The sequence below is a fragment of the Petromyzon marinus genome, chromosome 23 (genome assembly GCF_048934315.1).
Source record: "Petromyzon marinus isolate PM22_M1 ecotype Great Lakes invasive population chromosome 23, UKy_Petmar_22M1.pri1.0, whole genome shotgun sequence".
NCBI lineage: Eukaryota > Metazoa > Chordata > Hyperoartia > Petromyzontiformes > Petromyzontidae > Petromyzon > Petromyzon marinus.
In genome coordinates, this window is record NC_133689.1 from 21,626,302 (window position 1) to 21,645,434 (window position 19,133).

General features: G+C 49.1%; 1 protein-coding gene across 2 annotated transcripts; it reads left to right on the forward strand.

The window, feature by feature from the left end:
- The first annotated feature begins 59 nt into the window (after positions 1-59).
- LOC142925710 (uncharacterized) lies at positions 60-8,438 on the forward strand. 2 transcript variants are annotated; one of them, XM_076069097.1, is made up of 11 exons: positions 60-255; positions 408-735; positions 1,545-1,662; positions 3,012-3,081; positions 3,377-3,465; positions 4,770-4,877; positions 6,096-6,205; positions 6,507-6,543; positions 7,379-7,456; positions 8,003-8,053; positions 8,297-8,438. In XM_076069097.1, exons 1-11 carry the CDS (start codon positions 195-197, stop codon positions 8,297-8,299), a joined length of 1,053 nt encoding a protein of 350 aa, XP_075925212.1. In that variant the 5' UTR covers positions 60-194; the 3' UTR covers positions 8,300-8,438. The 2 variants fall into 2 exon arrangements, with proteins under 2 accessions (XP_075925212.1, XP_075925213.1); XM_076069098.1 differs by having other exon boundaries at positions 438-735.
- The last annotated feature ends 10,695 nt before the right edge of the window (positions 8,439-19,133 follow it).

Consider the following 19,133-nt stretch of genomic DNA (forward strand, 5'->3'; position numbering starts at 1 on the left):
ACGGGCGCGGCTCTCGCGAGATCTCGGTAACCCGGAAGGGGCGGGGTCTCAGAGACGGCAGGGCGGAAGCACGCATCAGACGGCGGAGGGAGGCGGAGAAGTTGGCTGTGACAGTGGCGCGGAACACGAAGACGGCCAAGCAACGCGAATCACAGCCCAGCAGTGCCGTGGAGTCCACGACGGCGACAACAGCTATGGCGAACGAAGCCGACATCCTCTCGCTCTGCGTGGCCATGGCGAACATGACTTTCCAAGGTGCGCGTCACTATCGCACAACACAGCAGCAATAACACACAACACAAACCTATAACATACAAAACACACATCAGCATTAATGTACAACATACAGCACTGTCGCACATGTATTATAATGTAAGTTCACAAATTAATATTCTCCACTGACTCAGATTTTAGTCCCCCCACCACCGTGTCCACAGAGCATGAAGTGTGCATGGAGACCCAGGCTACAGCCAGGAGTCCTCATAGAGGCCCCAGACCCCACATGTTTGAGGAGTTGTCTGGGTTCCCCGCACGTGGTGGAAAGAGAGGCGAATATGCACACCATATGGGCACCTGGAAAACAAGGAATGGTGCAGGATGGACACGAGGTGATGGCGGAGGCTCTTGTAGTAGCGGAGGACGAGATGCTAGAGATGGCCGAATCCCCCGCTCCCATCGTATGAGTGGACGTGGAAATGTGGACAAGGGGGATAGGTCGGGTTCCTGCCAGCGCCGGTAAGTTTAACTGAGCGCACACCGTGCATGTGTGTGCAGAGGGGACGCGGTGATTAGGCCACTGCACTATGTACCTGGGGACCTTAGTTTGATTTCCAGCCATGGCTACATCAGTGGAGATTGATATATGAACCGGTCCCCGGGCCTGCCCAAAGTCGATTTGTACCTGCTGCATTGTGAAAACTTTAGCAGCAATGGGGCAGTGAAGGCGGCCTGGTGCGGCTGACCAAACCACCCACCCCTTTACATGCCATTTAGGCCTTAATAGGCGCTCACTGACATCACTTGCTCTTACAACCTAGGTAGGCTACAAGAGGGTTATTTACTCTATATGATCCGGAAGGCCACCACAATACTCTTTTCCCATAGCGGTGAATGAGGCTCTCACCTCAATCCTCGGAGCCCACATCTGATTCTCCATGGTGCGCACGCCCTGGTTTTCATACAGCATCTAGAGATGTGTTCGAGTTAGACGCTATATACATCCATCAGTGTTTAGCTATTGCGTTATTTTTAGAGTCGGGGCATAATTTCAGCTGGGTCTGTCTGGGTCAGTAACATTTTGACTAATAACCTCAACCCGGCGCACCACATCCAGTATACATCTTGCTCTGCCTGTGGCTATTAGTCACGTTCCTATTATAGTCGACTAGCGACCTAGAATATAATGCAAACCTCGAGTAGAGCCTGGACACTGCCTCTGTCTGGGCAAAGCGCAGGTTTTTCTCATGTGCCTAATTCTTGCCCTCATCGCTGATGTTCTGTGCTGTTGTGTTTTGTTTGTGGTGCACCTGCGTTGCCACCACCAGCGGACCCTATACGATGTCCATCTGCAAGGCGCAGCGGCAGCAGCTGCTGATGGCCAAGCGGCGCATCTTCAAAGCCGATTCTGCGGTGCCAAGCCAATTGTGCTGGTTCGAGATCTCGGTAAATGTACTGGGGGGTGTGCAAACGTGGAGATGGAGTATCCTAGGTATCAGGTTTTGAGAAAGAAATGCCAATTATAAAAGGTTAACAGTTGCACCAAAATAATTATAGAATATAGAGACTTGTCATTTTGGTGACCCAGGTCACTCTCGGAAATGTATGCATTTAAACTTATTTCACACCATACATAGCCAACCATGCTGACCGGAGGTGCGGGAGGACAACTAAACACAACAAGTAGTTATAGGGAAATGAGTTGTCAATTTATATTTAAGAGTGCATAGCTCCAGTAGCTTCCTGATATTGGAAGAGCGTTCCAGAAGGCCGCAGAAGTGCATTTGAATGCGCTCGATGCAGTGACTATCTTTTTTCGATGAGTGGCCAAAAGCCACTACGAGGATGACTGGAGCTCATGTGATGGTTTATGCTCCTTGACAAAAAGTGAACACATCCTGGTCTCTTGAATTCTCAACTGGTTAAACAAACTAAACTTTGACGTTGTAAAGTATCTAGTTTAAATCGACATGCAACATTGATATATAAGAATAGATGTTAGCCTTTCTGGCAATAAAAATAGTGTTAAGATGTTATAACACCATTTTGAAACCTTTTGCAAGGAATCATGTCTGCATTAACCATATATGCTCGTGGTGAACATGCAAACAAAAAACATGCTCTGGTAGTATATGCATTGTCTTTTAAACTGATTGGTCCACACCATAGACAGCTTTCTTTAGAGCCATGCCCTCTTAAACTTGTGATGCTATGACACTTTTCCTATATGGACGCAACCATATATTTATACCTGGTTCAGTTTGTTAACATCACCAATGGGGAGACAAACACAGCTTGGTGTGGTGCTCACCACATCACCGTCTGGTGTACCTTTCCGGCCTTAATTAGTGTTCACGAAGAGCACTCGCTGCCCCCAATACTCTGTAAGCCTAAACAGGGAGTATTTTCTGTGGTTGGTTGAGCAAACCCACTGCACTCTGGTCCCGGCTCCAGTAATCACCCTGCTGTTAGAGTGGGTATCTGAGCTTGGTCAATTTGACCTAAAATAAACGTACAGGGCCATTACGTAGACAATGTTAGCAGTGACAAAGACAGCCAGGTCTGTGTGTTACTATGCCCACTGCTGTGCCAAGTCAACTCAGCGCGGCTCAGGCAGCGACAGGTTGTTTTTCTACTGCAAAAGCCGTGTCACTGAGTGACACGCAATGCATGTAGATGACATGGTGATGCTGTGTCCTCACATTGTGCTTAAAATTGGTGCACCCCAACAGACCCTGTCATAGCAGCCAGTTTATGCTAATGGGGGATGCGACATGTGCGTGTTCTTTTTACAGAAATGTTTGAGCCAAAAATATGACCCTACCAACAAAGCTCTGGACTTGAAGGCGGTCAGAATTAATGAAGGTAATTGAAACAAACATTTGTGTTTTTTTAAGTTTACTTTGCACTCCTGCACATTGACAACTTGTCACAACTCAGCTTTATTATTTGAGCCGAGAATCGTTCATACTGTTTCTTTAGTCTCATTTGTTCTAGTTTATTCATCCTGTTAGCCTAAAGATATCATTGTCATGTCATTTTAACTAATATTTAATTAATTCATCCTTATACGCATCACTCACTGTATGCATCGCGAGGGTAGGAGTTGAGTTGAACGCAACGCGTAATGAATGCACGATCACCCTCCCCCACTCCCCAGAGCTGGAGGCACGTGGTGTCGACCTGGTTTTGAACCGGAAGGACCACATGGATGGTCTGAACAAGATCATCCGAGAGAATATTCCAATGGTACGGCCTTCTCCTCTCCCCACGTGTTTTAATGCTTTGCACCTAAGGTATAGTGTTGCTGCGTTAGCTCTCTTGGTCCATTCGTCTGTAGGGCATTATTACTCTTAAAACACATTCCTGCAGAGGGAGCTGGTAGGAACGTTGCTTGCCTCGAATGATGGCTCAACGAATTGGCGGCTTATAATTTAGAGATTGTGAGCATCCGCATACTCCAAACGCATGTTGTTGATTCTCCACGTGGAGGGAAAAATGTCGTGAAGATGGCCGGACGTGGTTGGTGGCCACCCACCCCCTCGTGTGTGCCGTGGCCGCCTTCCCCACCCCGCCCCTCCCTCCCCACCCAGCCCCTCCCCACCCTCCCCTCTCCACCCAGCCCCACCCCTCCCATTTTTGGATGGACGACAGACGGACACAATAATCCCTTGTGGGCTGGGTGGAACCAGGAGGTTCCTACCAGTACAAAATACGTACCAAACTGCAGTATAATGTGGCATTGGTATTAGCGACTAGATTAATTAGTGCTGGATTAGAGGCGCGTCGCCACACGTGGATGTTGGTGCGTGCTTCATGGTTGCGTAGCCCCCATTTTACCTCGCGGTCATCGCCGACCATCGACTTGAGATAAAACCAAAACGAGGCACGGCACGACATTTACATTGCTGCTATTGCTGCTAAACCGTAGGTGGTGGCACTGCACTGCGCTACGAACCTAGCGGCCCAAGTGTCTATTCCCGCTCACGGCCAAAATCAGTGACAATTATTCTGAACCGGTCCTGGGCTTCCACTAGGTCGACTCAGCCTCAAATGAGTACCTAGTGCGGTGAGTAAACATCGCCACTGGGGAGACAAAGGCGGTCGGCGTGGTGCTGGCCACCCACCCCCTCGTGTGCCATCCTGGCCTTCATAGGTTCTCGCTAACAGCACTTGCTCCTAGTCTGTTAAGGCTATACTGGGGATCTTTGTCTTTTGCCTCCCTTAGAGGGGAGCGGTAGTGCAGTTGTTCGCACGCTGCGCTATGAATCGAGCGACCAGAGTTCGATTTCCGCTCACGGCCAACACCAGTGACGATTATCTGAACCGGTCCTGGGCCTCCTCTCGGTCGACTTAGCCTCAAATGAGTACCTAGTGCAGTGTGTAAACATCACCACTAGGGAGACAGAGGCGGTCGGCGTGGTGCTGACCACCCTTGTGTACCGTGCTGGCTTTCATAGGTGCTCGCTCACAGCACTTTCTGCAAAAGACTGTTAAGGCTATAAGAGGGACCTTTTTCTTTTCTGTGCCTCCCTTGCTTTCCACTCCCACAGATCACATCCCTGAATCTAACGTGCAATGACCTGCACCGGTTGGATGACCTGGCAAAACTTGCCCAGCACACTCCATCTCTCAAGAAGCTGAACCTCTCCAAAAACAATGTGGGTGTGAGCGCCGTTCAATAAATCGCGACGTGACGCTCGCATGCCTGGTGCACCTCTGGTGCGAGCGTCGCGTTGGTTCAGATTCCTCGCCACAGCGAGTCGACCGTTCGTTACGCGATTCAATCCAAGTATCGATATACCTACTATTATATCTTATATCGTCTCCTTTTGTTTTGGTGCTTGTTCATTTCCGATTCGCTTGATATTATTTTAAGCATGTATTGGGTATCAGATATGCCTTTAATTAGTGGAAACGTAATTAATTATTTAAATGCAATGAATACACAAATGTGAAACGTACTATTGCAGTTTAGTACATCAACATGTATCACCTATGGGTGGTACCTGTTGATGTACTTTGTACAGTAGGCCCGCAACTCCGCATCAATACGTCAATTAACTTCAGTCATTGCACTCACAACGCATGCACCAAATGGTGTGTCGGAACCAGTTCTTTATTATTCATGCAAATTATATGCACGTTAAATTAGGCTAATGACACATAAGAGACAGACAAGGCAGACAACTAATTATATGGACAAAACATATTGGGCTGCATGAACAAGATAGGCAACAAGACAGTGCAGACAAGAGAGTACAGTGAGACATACGATGAGACGGTCAGTACAAATGGGACACAGTACATACTGGACAGGACAGACCACACAAACAAAATACAATTAATACAAACAAAAGACGAAACATAGCATGGACTCTTGAATTTGACCATTATGCTGAAATGGGCTAATTAATCAATTAAGTTGAGAGCTGATACATTCACTTAGAATATGTGATTGCAGTATTTGGCCTCCTTTGTTAACCCTTTTCAACGAATATTAAAGGAATTTCTGCATTGACTCTGCCCATTCGTAATGGAGGGCAATGTAACGTTCATAAAATGTGATCCAATATAAACGAAATGTTTGTATAATGTGTTGTTACTATCAAGGACACCCAACTGAATACCGCACACCAATGATGAAAGGGTTAACCAAAAGAGATGCAAACTATAGCACAAGGGACTGTTTACAAATATGCATACACATTTTGCCGTGACAGCTGCGCGTCAGCTTTTGCACGCTAAGGCAAATGCATTCTGCAAAGCGTTACAATCCATGCGTGGGCATGGATTGTAATGCATAACTTGTGGTAAGTTGCCCAGAAGCATGGCCCTTATGCCCCTAATTGTATGGAAATATCTCCCCTGCCATGCAGCTCAAAGATGTGAGGGAACTTTACCCACTGAAGGCCTTCAATTTGAAAGAGCTATGGCTGAACGGGAATCCGCTGTGCGACTCCTTCCACGACCCAAATGCCTACATGAGGTACCGCTCCTTCGTCATGAACGCGACATTGCCCGCTTACCCATTCGCCTGTCCGTCCACGCAGCTCCCCACTCACCCAGGCACTCACTCGTCCTCATGCTTATCCACCCACTCATCTACATGGTTTATCTTTGTGGTTGCCTGTTCAACCAATGGCTCGCCCGCACGCCTACTCCCCCACCCTCCAGCTTCACCCATGCACTCAACACCCCGCTCGCTCATGCGTTCATCCACCCGGTCACTCACACACACTCCCTTGGCCTTGTGTCCCATCTCTAACTGCATGTGTGTGTGTCAACAGCTTCGTGCGAAACCACTTTCCACAGCTCGTGATCCTGGTGAGTGACCCTCCACAGATGCCGGCCCTCAAGCTATCCCCACTCTCTGTGATATTTGTGTCTCCGTGCATTCCAGTTTCCCCACACATGCAAAAGTGCTTGTGATCAGAGGATTTTGCCAAATGCACCAAGTAAAACACTTCTGAAGAAGGTCATCATTTCCTGCCTTGGTCAAACTACTGCTGGATGAATACCTCCCCTAAGCCATTGAAATTTCTCATGATTGCGAAATTGTAATAACCCACCTAGCACCTGCCCATGAACAACTGTTAGATGGGTTCCATCTCATTGCTGCATTCTTGATCATCAGCCATTAACCCTTATGAAGACGTGTCCTGCCCGAGCCCACTTAAGTTTCTTAATTGTTTGTATAAGAGTTCACTTAAGAAAAGGTTACGTGCAGTTTACAGATGACACAGAGGAACATGAGCAGCTGTTGAATGTCATCTGTTTTTTGTTTTTGTCCTGCTGGCGGTTATCAACATCATCACTTATTGCTTCAATCATCTATCTCTAACACCATCTTTGACTATCTTCGTCACACATCTACCATCGTTACCACAATCATCACTATCATCATCATTGCCACAAACACCACCACTATTGCCGTCATCTTCATCCTGACCGCCAACATCATAATGTAATTCCATCATCACCATGATCCCTTTCACCATAACTACTACTTCCACAACAATCATTACCATCTTTACCATTATCTTCATCACCACGACTACTGTTTCCATAATCATGCTCACCACTATAATCAATCACAATCATTATCGCCATGATCTATACCACTTTTTACAACCACTACCTTCACCATTGTCACCATCAGGATGGGCAGATGCTTTCGCAGCTGCGAAGTTCTACGCCTGTGGTGCCCTCCACGCCTGCGGTGGTGCACAGAATTGCGGTACGCTTCGCTGCAACAATGAGAAATATTTATTCTCCCAACTTTTCGAGGGCCATGCGGCTCTTTGGCCACAACCCTGGCATTACTCCTACCACTTCCCATCCTCCATTTTGTCCACAGCCAGATGAAAGGAACAATATTTATTTTAAAATAATTATTATTAGAGGTTTAACGTATGCTTGAAATGGCTTAAGCATATACCAAGCTCTAATCAATCACTTGTTTACATATCCACCATTTTATTTTACAAAACATTGGCAAAAACTTAAACTTAATCAGCAGCAGCTTAACAGTTGCACCTCTTGTGCACTGACTTTGTGACATTATGACTGTTTCCGAAGTCGGCCAACATCAAAGCGTGCAGCTCCCATAGGAAAGCGAGCAAAGCGGCACAATGTAAGGGGTTTACATGACCCACTTGGAGTGGCGTCGCCCATTCAGGCTGCCATGGGATCCAGGCCAGGCCTAGTTATCTGGTTGGCAAACTGGGTAGTCATGTTGACGTCTCTCCTGTGTGCGTGCGCGCCCACTCTCGGGTGGCTGCAGGAGAACAGCTGGCAGTTCCAGCAGTGTGCGAACACCCTCATGGAACTGAACGTGAGTGCCGTCCCATCCGCACCGTTTATGGACACGACTGATAGCAAACGGTCGGGCGCATTCGCGTTTGACGAGCATCACTAACGATACCGCCCATCTCCCCTTCTATTCCACCCCTCTCTCTCCCCCCTTCCCTCATCACTGTCGCCGTCCGCCTCGGATCTCCGAAAACCGCGGTCGCCTACCTTCATCGTTCCTTTTCGTCCGACTACCGGACGGATTCCACGGGAGGCGTTCGTACAGTGAGCAGGCGTCCGCCGCAGATTGCTGGCGATCTCGGCACACATTCTCCTACCAACCCTTTCCTCCACAACCCTTATACATTGCAATTTATTTGTTTTTACCCCATTTGGGGGGAGAGGAAAAAAATAAAAAAATAACTATATTTGAAACTGTGTCCTCAAACTCACGACACACTAACACCTTGTACCCTGGTTGTTATTTCCCCCCACCTATAACCATGACATCACAAGACGCTGGCATGACGCAATGGTTGGTACACAATCCAGAAGTCGCTAGTTTGATCTGTTATCGTGGTAATCAATGGAAACGTTTCTTAAATCCATCCGGCTTATGTCCACACAACCGATATGCTTGAGTGGATAAACAATTGGAAGAACGCAAACATCCCAAAGAAGCGCCTCATTGTGGATCAAACCATCAGGAAGCTCACTGGCCCCTCACCACCGCAAGCAGTGGGACTCCATACATCAGATCCAACCTGGCCATGGCAGGAGAAATTTCCTCCACAAATTGAAAAAAAAAAGTGTCACCAAAATGCCACTGCAGGGCACCGCAACAGTGGAACACGTGCACACACCAGGAAGCTCTCTTGACCTGGTGAAGACCTCCAATACCAATAAGAGGCCACGGTCTTGGGTTATTCTTTGTGCTTTTGGGGTCCCTGACTCTGTTCACAATCATTAAGGACCATTATGGTGGGAAGGCCCGTGTAAACATACGGACCCGAGTGTCAGAGCCATTTCCTCCTGTTTACCGTGGGGTGCGACGGGGATGTCATCTGGCTCCGATACTATTTCACATAATTCCCGGTCGTGGCCAATAGCAGTGGTAAATTATATTTGAACCGGCCCTACTCCTCCCCTAAGTCGACTCAATCTTAATTGAATACCAGGTGTGGTTGGTAAAAATCAGCGCTGGGGAAACAAAGGCGTTTCTGGCAATAACACCCCAGCATGACAAGTTTGCGTCTGACTGGCAGTTTCTTAGCACAAGCCACTGTATAAAGTACAGACGATATGCATCTGACATTATATTCTCAGCATTTATGCGTTTATGTTTATAAGCAGTGTTTAGTAATAATTTTTAAAGAACCTCAAAATATTCAACTTAATTTTCGTTCACACGGTGAAAAACAAATGCAGTGCTGCTCAGCGGATTCAGGGTGAGACAACTGCAGCCAAACTGGAGTTGGTTAGAAGCACACTGCCCAGGTACGGAAACTTGTCTACTTTCTGTACTATTGCCCCATCACTCACACGATGACAAACATCCCCCCTATAGCCTTAACAGACTGTTGGGGCAGGTGGTGTTAGCGAGCACCTATTAAGGCTGGCATGGTATGCGATGGGGTAGATGGCCAGCACCATGCCCAACTGCCTTTGTCTCCCAAATGGTGTTGTTTACACACCGCACTAGGTACTCATTTGAGGCTGAGTCGACCTAGGGGAGGCCCAGGACCGTTTCACATAATCCTGACTGGTGTTGACCTTGAGCAGGAATCAAACTCAGGTCACCGGGTCTGTCGCGCTGCGCGCTAAATACGTATCATCATCATCATCACTGATATGGATAGGTGAGTTGATAGAAATTACATTTAATTCAACAGTTAATGGGCCAATTAACCAGTAGTTAATTAAATATGGGAGCAGTGGTTTACACACTGAAATATTAATTTGGAGACCCGAGTTTGAATCCAGCAATGTGACGGAGACATCGAGCGACGGAGACGAGACTGAGACGGCGAGCGACGGAGAGAGACAGAGACATCGAGCGACGGAGAGAGACAGAGACATTGAGCGACGGACAGAGACGGAGACAGCGAGCGACGGAGACATCGAGAGACGGAGACATCGAGCGACGGAGACATCGAGAGACGGCGACATCGAGAGACGGAGAGAGACGGAGACAGCGAGCGACGGAGACAGCGAGCGACGGAGACATCGAGCGATGGAGACATCGAGCGACGGAGAGAGACGGAGACATCGAGCGACGGAGAGAGACGGAGACATCGAGCGACGGAGAGAGACGGAGACAGCGAGCGACGGAGAGAGACGGAGACAGCGAGCGACGGAGAGAGACGGAGACAGCGAGCGACAGAGACGAAGACAGCGAGCGACGGAGAGAGACGGAGACAGCGAGCGACGGAGAGAGACGGAGACAGCGAGTGACGGAGAGAGACGGAGACAGCGAGCGACGGAGACGAAGACAGCGAGCGACGGAGAGAGACGGAGACAGCGAGCGACGGAGAGAGACGGAGACAGCGAGCGACGGAGAGAGACGGAGACAGCGAGCGACGGAGAGAGACGGAGACAGCGAGCGACGGAGAGAGACGGAGACAGCGAGCGACAGAGAGAGACGGAGACAGCGAGCGACGGAGAGAGACGGAGACAGCGAGCGACGGACAGAGATGGAGACAGCGAGCGACGGAGAGAGACGGAGACAGCGAGCGACGGAGACAGACGGAGACAGCGAGCGACGGAGAGAGACAGAGACAGCGAGCGATGAAGAGAGACAGGGACGACACAAAGGGACAGTGAGGGATAGGGGAAGGAAGCGGAGTGAGCGAGACGGGCAGAGCGCGGCGAGCGAGCTGCGGCTAAGCGGAATGACGGAGTCACAGACGTACTGTGAAGAGTTGTAATACAAGATGTGTCGGAGAAAACAAGAAAGTTGTTCGCGTCAAGTCGACCACTACAAATATAACCAACACTACCAAGACTTGGCCCACCCTGTTGGAGGCGACGGCCCATTATCACCATTAACATCACTACCATCATCAACATCACCATCACCAACATAATTAACTATCATCACTGCCATTACCGTCATTAACATCACCAACGTATTTATCACCATCAGTAACAGACATAGCATCACCATCATCACCAGCACCATCACTCAGCTCACTATACAGGGGGGGATGTACCGGTTCCAACATCATGTGGAGGTGTGAGGTGGTGCGAGGTGGTGTGATGAGGTGTGACAAGGCGTGTGGATGTGTGAGGTGTGTGGATGAGCGAGGGGGTGAGCGAAGATGGAATCAGGGTATATGGAGGGGCGTGAAGGTCTGGAGATGAGGGGCGTGAAAGTGTGAAGAGCGGTGTGGTGGCGGTGGTGTGTGGTGGTTTGTCGTGGTGGTGATGGTGCGTGGTGGTGTGTGGTGGTGTGTGGTGGTGTGTGGTGGTGTGTGGTGGTGCGTCGTGGTGATGTGTAGTGGTGGTGGTGTGTGGTGGTGCGTGGTGGTGTGTGATGGTGCGTGGTGGTGCGTGGTGGTGTGTCGTGGTGCGTGGTGGTGTGTGGTGGTGTGTGGTGGCGTGTGGTGGTGCGTGGTGGTGTGTTGTGGTGCGTTGTGCTGCGTGGTGGTGTGTGGTGTTGGTGGTGCGTGGTGGTGCGTGGTGGTGTGTGGTGCGTGGTGGTGCGTGGTGGTGCGTAGTGGTGTGTAGTGGTGTGTAGTGGTGTGTGGTGGCGTATGGTGGTGCGTGGTGGTGCGGCGTGGTGGTGGTGTGTGGTGGTGCGTGGTGGTGCGTGGTGGTGTGTCGTGGTGCGTGGTGGTGCGTAGTGGTGTGTAGTGGTGTGTGGTGGCGTGTGGTGGTGCGTGGTGGTGGTGGTGTGTGGTGGGGCGTGGTGTGTGGTGGTGCGTGGTGGTGCGTGGTGGTGCGTGGTGGTGTGTGGTGGTGCGTGGTGCTTGGTGGTGTGTGGTGGTGTGTGGTTGTGTGTGGTTGTGTGTGGTTGTGTGTGGTTGTGTGTCGTGGTGTGTGGTTGTGTGTCGTGGTGTGTGGTGGTGAGGTGCGTGGTGGTGGTGTGAGGTGTGTGGTGGTGTGTAGTGGTGGTGGTGCGTGGTGGTGCGTGGTGGTGTGTGGTGGTGTGAGGTGTGTGGTGGTGTGTAGTGGTGGTGGTGTGTGGTGGTGCGTGGTGGTGCGTGGTGGTGTGTGGTGGTGTGAGGTGTGTGGTGGTGTGTAGTGGTGGTGGTGTGTGGTGGTGCGTGGTGGTGCGTGGTGGTGTGTGGTGGTGCGTGGTGGTGTGAGGAGGTATGAGGAGTAGTCCACGTCACGCTGCTCGTTGATGACGTCGAGCGTTGCCGTCTGGCTGTGCCGCTGGTTGCAGAGCGAGCAGCTGGGCGTGCGGCACCAGGAGGAGGAGGATCAGTCCACGTGTCTCCTCCTCCTGCTCCTCCTCCTCACCGTGCTCCAAGCAGCGCGGCTCCGCGTCCTTGCGGCCGCCGGGGCCCCTGGGGGCACCGCCACCACCACAACAACGACGACGACGACGACGAAACTAGGACAACAACAATAACACTGGCACAACAACAACACTTGGAGGATGACAACACAGAGATAACAATAAACAACAATACTGGGACAACAGCGATTCCAACAACGACGACGACGCTGCGTGGAGAATCACAACAGTGATGATGACGGTGACAGCGATGACAGAGACAACAATGAACACAACAACACTGATCACAACCACTACAATAACAACGTGGCCATTAGCACCACCACCAACAACACGGGTTGCCATAGTACTACAACCACACCCCACAACAACAACCACCACCATCACCAACAACGCAACTACCAGACAGAGCAACAAGGTGACTATGACCAGCCTTGCCCTCTCCTGCTGTGCTGCCTTGCCCACCATGCCCTGAGACTGCCCTACCCCTGCCCATCCCCAGTTTTGCCCTCCTCTACACTACCCCACCCAGCCATACGCCTCTACCCCAATACTCTACCCTACACAGCCTTGCCCTCCCTGCCTCCTACCCTACTCTAAACCCTGCCCTTCCCTCCTCTCCTTCACTGCCCCCTACACCTGCGTCCTGTCCCCCTGGCCCAGTCGTGTCCTGCCCTTTGTCACTGCCCTGCTCCGTGCCCCCTGCCCTCATGCTGCTGCTGCTGCTGCGTGTAGATGTGGATGATGTTGTAGAGGAGGAGGCTGTGTTGGAGGTGTACACGCCGTGGCGGTGCAGCACCACCTCCTGGCGGCACCACGGCCCCCCCCCCCGTACCCCCAAGGAGGGTGGGAGGGGGGTGACAATGAACAGGTGAGCGTGCAGGCTAGTCACTGCACAGGTGAGTACTGTACAGGCAAGTGCACAGGCGAATGAGTATACAGGTGAGTGTGCAAGAGAATGTACAGGTGAGTGAGCGTTCATGTCAGTGTACAGGTGAACGTGCAGGTGAGTGTCACAGGCGAGCGTTCGGGCGAGCAACTGCAACGCGTCGTTGCCGCACTTGTGGCCCAGGTTGTGCTGGCAGGGCACGATGACCACGGGCTTGGAGAACATCTCCAGGCAGAGGGGCCACAGCTGCTGACGTGCTCCAGGTGGTCGTAGCGCGCCTGGGATTCGCGATCAGCAACGACGTCCGGCCCCGCACAGCGCCTCTGCACGCTCATCGCTACAGCTGTCACGCACAGGCAGAAAGCCTCGTCCCTACAGCTGTAACGCACAGGCGGACAGCCTCGTCCCTACAGCTGTCACGCACAGGTGGACAGCCTCGTCCCTACAGCTGTAACGCACAGGCGGACAGCCTCGTGCCTACAGCTGTAACGAACAGGCGGACAGCCTCGTCCCTACAGTTGTCACGCACAGGTGGACAGCCTCATCCCCAAAGCTGTCACGCACAGGCGGACAGCCTCGTCCCTACAGCTGTCACGCACAGGCGGACAGCCTCGTCCCTACAGCTGTCACGCACAGGCAGACAGCCTCATCCCTAAAACTCACGCACAGGCAGACAGCCTCGTCCCTAAAACTGTAACGCACGTGCATTGGAAGCGCTACCAACTCACGGAATTTGAAACACATTCCACTGTTACATGGACTTCCTGAGAAAGAGGTATGGTGTAGGTCTAACAATGGGCTTGTCAAATCAGAAGCTATCAGTGGGTAAGAGGTGAGTGTGCGGTTGGCAGTGACATGCAGTGGGAAATTCTAAAATGTGAGGTTTTTTTACTAAATCGGGGTAGGTTCCCAATGAATGTGTAGATTTAAGGATCAAACATAGCCTCTGGCAAGGAAACGGGTATACAAGTGAGCTGCTGGGAGATGGAACTGTTGTAAGGTTATGGCATGGTGCTTTTGTGAATGGTATACAGCTCCATTTTGTAAGAGTGCTTCTATGCAAAGACCGTGGTGCTGAAGAGACATTTCAACATCGCACATGTTATAAATAACCATTTTAATTGCATAACTCAGCCCCCAACTCACGGCGTTATAACTGCGGGCAACGAGTTTCAACCACAAATGCCTGCTAGGATGTCCCTGCCGTGTTGCCTGGCAAATGGCCCTCTGACCCGGTTAACGCGAAGACGCAATTCACCAAAAGTAAAAAATGAGTGTTGACCCAGACTCAGCGCTTGGGCGCCGCGGTGGCGAGATGTTCACTACCTCGCCTGCTGTAATATTTGGAATTTGTTTGCGTCTCTCCCCTCGGTCGCGTGTTTTTTTTTTTTCTCCAGGCCCTCTGGGTTTCTTCCTCCACATTTAGTATCAATCAGGATCACGCGTTTAAGAGTATTTGGCTGCTAACATTTCCACACGATGATAAGCCACTTCGTTGGACTATAATGTGTGGCCAGGTCTCTTCTGAAAAAAAGGCTACAATGGCTCAGTGGGCCCCACCTGCTAAAATAAACAAATAGTTTAGTGGCGTCCAGCGTTCAGCTCTCACGAGCCCCCTCCCCTCGCCCCACAGTTGGCCTCGGGGTTGGGCCAACCCCCCCCCCCCCCCAGGCCAATCGGGACTCAGCCCCCCTGGTCGAGGCACTGCGTCCCCACATTGAATCTACGCAGCTCAGCGACGGTAGCGAGGACCTCGGGTCGACCTTTTATCTTTCGACGTGTGTTTACAGAAACGAGTATAGCGAGTCATTCACGTTTGATGATTTTACCACGAGTCGAATAAATGTGTTCATTTTACATCGGTAAAAACACTTTTGTATGACTTAATAAACATTGCAATACTGTTTGCAATTTACTCAGGGCCCTCGTAGCCTGAATCCGGCCCTGTCTGGTCGGCGTCTCTCGCCCCTGAGGAGTCGAGCGCGCCCGGCGAGGGAAGCATGGCCTCCACCTCGTCGCGCTCGTGTCACTACGAGGAGGAGGAGGGCGAGGAGGTGGCGAGGCGGACGGAGGCCCCGAGGCAGCTGCTCGGGGCCTCTGCTGCGCGCCGGGGATGACGCGGGGCTGGCGAGCCTCGCGGCCTCCGTGCTGGTGAGCGTGCCTAGCAGTTGCACCATTCAATTCCGCTCGTCCAGACGGGGAGAATTCAATCACATTTATTCGATGCGACGTTTCTTATGGGATTTAATAAGCGACAACATTTTGACCCCAAACCGAGAGGATTCTGGGATGTTTGTGGTTTATTGGTAATAACTCTGGAAGGAAACGTCGCTGACCCATCAAGGTGGTACTCCTACTGCTCGCCTCGTCGAGAGGAATCCAAATATATGAGTCGTTAAGCTATGGGATATGAAATGGACGATCGACCAATAAAACAACATGTATTATGGGGTTGAATGCTTTTTGCTATTCACAAACTAGAACAAAAGCAGTCATGCAAATATCTGATTTAACACCGCACAGCAAAACCAGTTGCACCATTCAATTCCGCTCGTCCAGACGGGGAGAATTCAATCACATTTATTCGATGCGACGTTTCACATGGGATTTAATAAGCGACAACATTTTGACCCCAATCCGAGAGGATTCTGGGATGTTTGTGGTTTATTGGTAATAACTCTGGAAGGAGACGTCGCAGACCCATCAAGGTGGAACTCCTACTGCTCGCCTCATCGAGAGGAATCCAAAGATATGAGTAGTTCAGCTATGGGATATGAAATGGACGAGCGACCAATAAAACAACATGTATTATGGGGTTGAATGCTTTTTGCTATTCACAAAATAAAACAAAAGCAGTCATGCAAATATCTTATTTAACACAGCACAGCAAAATCAGTTGCACCATTCAATCCCGCTCGTCCAGACGGGGAGAATTCAACCACATTTATTCTTTGCGACGTTTCATATGGGATTTATTGAGCGACAACATTTTGACCCCAAATCGAGAGGATTCTGGGATGTTTGTGGTTTTTTTGTAATAACTCTGGAAGGAAACGTCGCAGACCAATCAAAGTAGTAATCGTACTGCTCGCCTCATCGAGAGGAATCCAAAGATATGAGTGGTTAAGCTATGGGATATGAAATGGATGAGCGACCAATAAATCAACATGTATTATTGGGTTGAATGCTTTTTGCTATTCACAAAATAAAACAAAAGCAGTCATGCAAATATCTTATTTAACACAGCACAGCAAAATCAGTTGCACCATTCAATCCCGCTCGTCCAGACGGGGAGAATTCAATCACATTTATTCGATGCGACGTTTCTTATGGGATTTAATGAGCGACAACATTTTGACCCCAAACCGAGAGGATTCTGGGATGTTTGTGGTTTTTTTGTAATAACTCTGGAAGGTAACGTCGCAGACCAATCAAGGTGGTACTCCTACTGCTCCCCTCATCGAGAGGAATCCAAAGATATGAGTGGTTAAGCTATGGGATATGAAATGGACGAGCGACCAATAAAACAACATGTATTATGGGGTTGAATGCTTTTTGCTATTCACAAAATAAAACAAAAGCAGTCATGCAAATATCTTATTTAACACAGCACAGCAAAATCAGTTGCACCATTCAATCCCGCTCGTCCAGACGGGGAGAAGTCAATCACATTTATTCAATGCGACGTTTCTTATGGGGTTTATTGAGCGAAAACATTTTGACCCCAAATCGAGAGGATTCTGGGATGTTTGTGGTTTTTTTTGTAATAACTCTGGAAGGAAACGTCGCAGACCCATCAAGGTGGTACTCGTACTGCTCGCCTCATCGAGAGGAATGCAAAGATATGAGGGGTTAAGCTATGGGATATAAAATGGACGCTCGACCAATTAAACAACATGTATTATGGGGTTGAATGCTTTTTGCTATTCACAAAATAAAACAAAAGCAGGAAAGCAAATATCGTATTTAACACAGCACAGCAAAATCAGTTGCACCATTCAATCCCGCTCGTCCAGACGGGGAGAATTCAATCACATTTATTCGATGCGACGTTTCTTATGGGATTTAATGAGCGACAACATTTTGACCCCAAACCGAGAGGATTCTGGGATGTTTGTGGTTTTTTTGTAATAACTCTGGAAGGAAACGTTGGAGACCCATCAAGGTGGTACTCGTACTGCTCGACTCATCGAGCGGAATCCAAAGATATGAGTGGTTAAGCTATGGGATATGAAATGGACGAGCGACCAATAAATCAACATGTATTATGAGGTTGAATGCGTTTTGCTATTCACAAACTAGAACAAAAGCAGTCATGCAAATATCTGATTTAACACAGCACAGCAAAATCAGTTGCACCATTCAATTCCTCTCGTCAAGACGGGGAGAATTCAATCACATTTATTCTATGCGACGTTTCTTATGGGATGTATTGAGCGACAACATTTTGACCCCAAATCGAGAGGATTCTGGGATGTTTGTGGTTTTTTTGTGATAACTCTGGAAGGAAACGTCGCAGACCCATCAAGGTGGTACTCGTACTGCTCGCCTCATCGAGAGGAATCCAAAGATATGAGTGGTTAAGCTATGGGATATGAAATGGACGAGCAACCAATAAAACAACATGTATTATTGGGTTGAATGCTTTTTGCTATTCACAAAATAAAACAAAAGCAGTCATGCAAATATCTTATTTAACACAGCACAGCAAAATCAGTTGCACCATTCAATCCCGCTCTTCCAGACGGGGAGAATTCAATCACATTTATTAGATGAGGCGTTTCTTATGGGATTTAATGAGCGACAACATTTTGACCCCAAACCGAGAGGATTCTGGGATGTTTGTGGTTTTTTTTGTAATAACTCTGGAAGGAAACGTCGCAGACCCATCAAAGTGGTACTCCTACTGCTCGCCTCAACGAGAGGAATCGAAAGATATGAGTGGTTAAGCTATGGGATATGAAATGGACGAGCGACCAATAAAACAACATGTATTATGGGGTTGAATGCTTTTTGCTATTCACAAAATAAAACAAAAGCAGTCATGCAAATATCTTATTTAACACAGCACAGCAAAATCAGTTGCACCATTCAATCCCGCTCGTCCAGACGGGGAGAATTCAATCACATTTATTCGATGCGACGTTTCTTATGAGATTTATTGAGCGACAACATTTTGACCCCAAATCGAGAGGATTCTGGGATGTTTGTGGTTTTTTTTGTAATAACTCTGGAAGGAAACGTCCCAGACCCATCAAGGTGGTACTCGTACTGCTCGCCTCATCGAGAGGAATGCAAAGATATGAGGGGTTAAGCTATGGGATATAAAATGGACGCTCGACCAATAAAAAACATGTATTAAGGGGTTGAATGCTTTTTGCTATTCACAAAATAAAACAAAAGCAGTAAAGCAAATATCGTATTTAACACAGCACAGCAAAATCAGTTGCACCATTCAATCCCGCTCGTCCAGACGGGGAGAATTCAATCACATTTATTCGATGCGACGTTTCTTATGGGATTTAATGAGCGACAACATTTTGACCCCAAACCGAGAGGATTCTGGGATGTTTGTGGTTTTTTTGTAATAACTCTGGAAGGTAACGTCGCAGACCAATCAAGGTGGTACTCCTGCTGCTCCCCTCATCGAGAGGAATCCAAAGATATGAGTGGTTAAGCTATGGGATATGAAATGGACGAGCGACCAATAAAACAACATGTATTATGGGGTTGAATGCTTTTTGCTATTCACAAAATAAAACAAAAGCA

Excerpts from the sequence above, each read along its gene's own strand:
- LOC142925710 (XM_076069097.1), top strand. The coding sequence starts at position 195 with ATGGCGAACGAAGCCGACATCCTCTCGCTCTGCGTGGCCATGGCGAAC. Across the intron at positions 736-1,544 it reads TCGGGTTCCTGCCAGCGCCG|CGGACCCTATACGATGTCCA; the intron begins GTAAGTTTAACT and ends TGCCACCACCAG. Across the intron at positions 3,466-4,769 it reads TCCGAGAGAATATTCCAATG|ATCACATCCCTGAATCTAAC; the intron begins GTACGGCCTTCT and ends CCACTCCCACAG.